Source organism: Orycteropus afer, unplaced genomic scaffold, assembly GCF_000298275.1.
Source record: "Orycteropus afer afer isolate SDZICR_OR568_19922 unplaced genomic scaffold, OryAfe1.0 scaffold00042, whole genome shotgun sequence".
Lineage (NCBI taxonomy): Eukaryota > Metazoa > Chordata > Mammalia > Tubulidentata > Orycteropodidae > Orycteropus > Orycteropus afer.
The window spans coordinates 15462641-15468658 of NW_006921629.1; the positions used below are offsets into that span (position 1 = coordinate 15462641).

Sequence of the window (6018 nt, forward strand, 5' to 3'; positions counted from 1 at the left end):
AAGTTTAATGAATGCTTGATTGTTGATCTAAGTTTAATGAATGCTTGATTGTTGATCTAAGTTTAATGAATGCTTGATTGTTGATCTAAGTTTAACGAAATCCTTGACAACTTCAAAATTCTCTCCATTTATCCTGCTGTTGCTTATTGGTCCATTATAACAATTTTTGTTTTCTGAATGTTGAGGTGTAATCCATACTGAAGGTTGCAGTGTTTTGATTTCATCAGTAAGGGCTTCAAGTACTCTGCTTTCAGCAAGTAATGCTGTGTCATCTGCATACCACAGATTGCTAAGGAGTCTTCCTCCAGTCCTGATACCTCATTCTTCTTCATATAGTTCAGCTTCTCAGATTATTTGCTCAGATATAGATTGAATAAGTATGGTGAAAGGATACAACCCTGATACACACCTTTCCTCATCTTAAACCATGCAGTATCCCTTTGTTCTATTCCAATAACTGCCTATTGGGCCAGGCTAGATAGGGAAGTCTAAAATGAAGCCAGTAAAAACAAGAAGCGGGAAAAGCAGTTCTCATGAGAGTAGGTGAAGACAGGGATCATAGAATGGGGCATCCTTGACTTTCAACCAGAAGAGTAACCAAGCTCTGTCTTCAGCCTCCTCCTTTTTTATGCTATCTTCAGAGACCTCACCATCACCTCTAATGCCCTCTCCCTGCGGTACCAGCCCAATCCTCCCTCTGCAGCCTGGACTTCTAAGCTGAACACCCTCCTCCTGGAAGTGCCAGAGGCTCCTCAAACACAGACTACTCTAAACTAGACTTTCCTCCCTAACTAAAGAAAACCCCGCTCTTCCTCCTAGGACCAGTGACATAGTTCCAGAACCCAATACAAAAATAAAATGCAGTGGCCCTTGTTCAAAAGGCAGGGAAACAGTGCTGTTAAAGGTACTAAAATATTATACAGTTAGGTTTTGTTTTGTTTTCTTTCTTTCTTTCTTTTGTGGTCTCTTTCAACCTGTCGTGGTCTTTTTTATTGGCTTTTTAATGTTGCACTCCCTCAGGCACAGGGATACTTCAGGGTAAGTATAGACCCTCAAAGTTACTTAGAGGCCCTACCCATAACTCAGCATGCACACACGGCCCAACACATGTTGGGGTCCCCTCCCACCAGCCACCAGAGCCACCCACCATGCTTCAGTGGGGGTGAAGAAGTCATTTCAGCCAGGAATGCCCTTCCCTCCACCCCCATTCTGAAGAGTTCCCACTCATCATTCAAGGCTTATGTCTTCGCCTGTCCCATTTTCCCTGCCCTTTGGCAGAATTAATCACTTCTCAATCACTCATTTACTCATTCTCGAGGGCCCACCAGCCCAACCCACAGCACATGGGAGCTCCCACCCTGCCCACTGCCAAGAGCATTGCTGGGATGCACGAGATACCTGGTTCAGGAGTGGGTAAGGGCCTTGCCCCTAGCATGTCACCACCAAATGCATCATGGATCTGCCAGCTCAAAGCAGGGATGGCTTCTACCACGCCTCACTCCAAGATGCCACCAGGGCACACACACCCAACTCCAACCTTCCCATGCCCACCCCCAGGCCCTCACCAAGGACAGAGCACAGCATCAGTCGCAGGGCAGGGATAGGGAGGGGAAGAGTAAGCAGTGCCCCACAGCACCAAGGGCCAGGAAAGCAGGCAGCCAGGACTCCTTCTTGAAGAGGCAGGGAGCTGAAAGGAAGAAGGATCCAACATGAGCCAAGGCTCCAAGTCCCTGATGCAGGCTCCATTGTCTCATCACATTTCACTTATAAAACACAAATTCAAAGATAAAATGATTAAGAATTTCACCATGGAAACCGCAAAGCAGTAAACTCCGAGCACGGAGCCCTTCTTAGCACAGGGCGCTACGCCACTGCACTGTTGAAGCCCTAGAAGCTGACTCTGTTTCCACCTATATCCACTCTCCTGTAAGTGGCATCACTTCCCTTATCTAATCTGGAAGCCTCCCTGGCCGCCACATTCGAGTCTATCTGAAGCATCTCTCCACTGCTAGTGCCCTCACCTCGGCTCTTGCTCTCTCTCACCTGGACCACTCTACTTCCTGCCTTGCCCATCCTTCACATACCATTAGGGAGCTTTCTAAAAACACCAAGATCACACGACTGCTCTCCTCCAGAACTCTCCCTGGTTCTCTACTGCCACCTGAATAAGATCTGGACATACAATGGCGTTCAAGATCCTCTACTATCTTGATATTTTTCTAGCTTTACCTTCAGGCTTCATCTCCTTTATGCCAACATGCCATACTAAAACCAAAAAAACCAAACTCACTGCTGACGAGTTGGATCCTACCCATAGCGACCCTTCCTTGGGTTTCCCAGGTAGTATCACTACGGAAGTAGACTACCCAATCTTCCTTCTGAGGAGTGGCTAAACACATGCAATTTCACACCTGCTCTGCCAGCCTAGAATTCCTCTTCCCTCCACCCTCATCTTGAAGAACTCCTAATCATCATTCAAGTCACACCCCATACATCTTCTTCTGCCCCATTATCCTTTCCCCTTATCCAAATTAATCACTCATGTCCTGCCTCCAGCAGCACCTGACTTGACCCTCTTTCGACATTCACTCATTCATCTTAGCATTCACTCATTCATCTTATACTTATCAAGTGCCAGATAAAGTCCCTGAGTGGTACAAGCAGTTTGAGCTCAGCTGCTAACCAAAAGGTTGGTAATTCACCCACCCAAGAGCACCACAGAAGAAAGGCCTAGCAATCTGCTTCTGTGGAGATTCCAGCCAAGAAAACCCGATGGAGCAGTTCTTCCCTGTAACACACAGGGTCACCATGAGTCAGAATGGACATCAAAAATTTGACTCAAGGTTTTTTGTTTTTTAAGGGCCAAATGGAATCCCTGGTGAAAATGGTTGACATGGTCCAAAAGGTTTGAGGTTCAAGGCCACCTAGAGAAAGTTCTGGTGACCTATGTCCAAAATAATCAGTCCTTAAAAACCCTGTGGAGTACAGTTCTGCTCTGAGACATGTGCAGTCACCATGAGTCAGAATCAACTGCGTGGCAAATGATGTGTTTGGTTGGCTTTATTTTGTTTTGTGTCTGTGTTCCCAGACATTGTTCTAGGCACTGAAGTTACAGCTAGTAATGAAAACAAAGAAAACTGTTCCTTGTGGAGATTACATTCCAGAGGTGGGTGGGACAAAATGTCAACTAAGTAAAATATATTGTATGTGATATGGGCTATAGGGGAGCTCTGGTAGCATAGTGCCTAAGGCACTTGACTGTTAACCAGAAGGCTGGCGGTTCAGACCCACCAGCCACTCCTTGGAAGGAAGGTTGGGCAATCCTACTTCCGTAGTGATACTGCCTCGGAAACCCAAGGAGCGGTCGCTATGAGTCGGGGCCAACTCGACGGCACATAACAACAACAACGACGATATGGGCTATAGAGAAAAGTAAAGCAGAAAAGGGGAGTCGGGAGGCTGTGGATGAGGGGTGCAATTTTAAAATAAAGAAGGTGATGAGGCAAGATTTTACCAAGGTGACTTTTGAGCAAAAACCTGAAGAAGGTGAGGGAATAAGCCAGGAGATACCTGGTGATAAGAGGGTTCCAGGCAAAGGCCCTGAGGTATAGGACAATGAGGGTGGAGCTAGGAGAGACATGAGACAGAGATGACAAGGAGCCAGGTCATCCTGGGCCCTGTAGGATCTTGACTTTTATTCTGAGTGAGGCAGGAAAACATTGGAGGGTTCTGAACAGAAGAAATTTGAAAACTTGACTTACTATTATGTGTTTCTGTGTCTGTCACCCAATAGACTGGGCAATTCTGGGGGTCTGTTGGGCCTTATTGACCTCTACCTGGACCACCTGTGTGATTAACAATTAGACTCAAGTATACAATTAAAAGTATACAATTGGGTAAACTCACTGGCATCAAGTTGATTTCAACTCATAGCGACCCCTTTTGGGTTTCCAAGGTGGTAAATCTTTACGGAAGTAGATTACCCAGTCTTCCTTCTGTGGTGTGGGTGGGTTTGAACCACCAACCTTCTGGCTAATAGTCAAATGCCTTAGGCACTGCACCACCAGAACAGTGGCTGGGGATACATATATGTGTGTTTCTCCTGCAGACTGGTCAGCTGTGGTCTCACATCCAGCTGCTGCCAGGACCTGGCCTCTGTGCTCAGTGCCACCTCCAGCCTGACAGAGCTTGACCTGCGGCAGAATGACCTTGGCAGCCTGGGCATAAGGCTGCTTTGTGAGGGGCTGCGGCATCCCAGCTGCCAACTCAAGCTCCTGCGGTGAGGCCCTGTGGGTCCTTTCTGGGAAGAGGACAGGGGAGGGTGATGGGATGGCAGTAGCTAGAGGTTTCATGGAATCAGGAAAGAAAAGAGATGGATAAACATATAATCACCCTGGGTTCCTTACCAGCTCCACCACTTATGCTGTGTGAACTGTCATTTGGTGGCTTGCACCCAATGACTGATTGATGTATGTGACTTAGCCCCCTCATCCCAACAACTCAAAGCTCATCTCAGCTTGAGCACTCTCCATAGGGTTGGCCAGGACCACCACTGGGACTGCACCACAGCCCAACCCCTCCCTCTGCCCAGCCCTGTTCCATTCCTTCCCTTCCCCTAGTGTTGACCCAAGAGCACTCTCTCATCAAATTCCTCACTCTAATCTCCCTCCCAGAGCCTGATTCCCAAAGAACACACCCTATACAGATTCCTGCAGGAGGTGGCAGATTCCAGGATTCAGAGCTGTGAGAACCTCAGGATCACGGGGGGGCGGGGAATCTAGGGAGAACCAGGCTTCCTTTTTCCTTGCAGGCTGGACCAGACGGATCTGAGTGATGAGGTGAGCAGGGAACTGAGGGCCCTGGAGGGAGAGAAGCCTCAGCTGCTTATCGCCAGCAGATGGTAAGGACAGAACTCCCTCCCCCGACCTAGGCCTAGGGCTGTGACCATGAGGCTGGTCCAGAACCAGGAGGTGGGGAAAGATACTTGTGGTGTAGAGAGACAGACAGACCCAGGAAGAAACCAGGAGTCCAGGAGAGAGAGAGAGAGAGAGAGCACAGTAGCCAGAGCAAGGTTTGTTTTTAGTTTGTTTCATGCAAATACTATCATGTCCCAACTCTGCTTTTAAATGTTCCATGTGTCTTAGTTATCTAACATTACTATAACACAAACACCACAATTTTATTTTCTCACAGTTCAGGCTAGAAGTCCGACCTTGGAGCACCAGCTATAATGGAAGCCTCTCTCTCTCTCTCTCTCTCTATTGGCTCAGGGGGTAGACCCTTGTCTTAGCTTCTATAGTCCCAGCATTCTTCAATTCCTTGGCAACCTTCACAAGACATCTGTCTTCCACATGTGTGCTGTTTTGTCTCTGTATCTAATCTGTTCTTTTTATAACTCAGAAGTAATTACATTTAGAACCCACCTTCCACCAGTATGACCTCATTAACATAACATTAGATTGCATTATGGAAGGAGATTACAGTCCATTACATTCATAGTTATACCCACTGCCATTGAGTCAATTCAGGTTCATAGCAACACTTTTTAGGACAGAGTAGAACTGCCTCATAGGGTTTCCAAGGCTGTAAATCTTTACAGAAGCAGACTGCCTCATCTTTCTCCTGTGGAGTGGCTTTTGGGTTCAAACCGCCAACCTTTTGGTTAGCAGATGGATGCCTTCACCACTACACCACCAAAGCTTCTTTCCACAGGTATAGGGGTTAGGATTCTAACACATATTTTGGGGGATATGATTCAATCCATAACACCGTGAGATGAATATGGAGATGAATAAATGAGTGAGTGGATCCTTTGTGCCCTGCATAGTTTGATTCAGCGTGGGTGCTGGTTCATTGATTCAATGAATATAGCAAATTTTTTGAAAAATGGAAAGAAATGACCACAAGGGGGAGACAAAGACAAGGGGAGAGCCTTGGGAAACCACCACCTCCCTCTCTCTCTCTCTCTCTCTGTATATATGTATATATATGTATATGCGTATGTGTGTGTGTGTGTGT

At 46.9% G+C, this 6018-nt stretch overlaps 1 protein-coding gene across 1 annotated transcript in view; it reads left to right on the forward strand.

Annotated features, from left to right (window-relative positions):
* The window catches only part of NLRP1 (NLR family pyrin domain containing 1), a 49210-nt gene that overhangs the window by 20255 nt on the left and 22937 nt on the right, over positions 1 to 6018 (forward strand). The window contains exons 5-6 of the mRNA XM_007937599.1: positions 4109 to 4279; positions 4811 to 4900. Of these exons, the coding sequence (XP_007935790.1) occupies positions 4109 to 4279; positions 4811 to 4900 (261 nt within the window). The remainder of the gene's footprint in view (positions 1 to 4108; positions 4280 to 4810; positions 4901 to 6018) is intronic.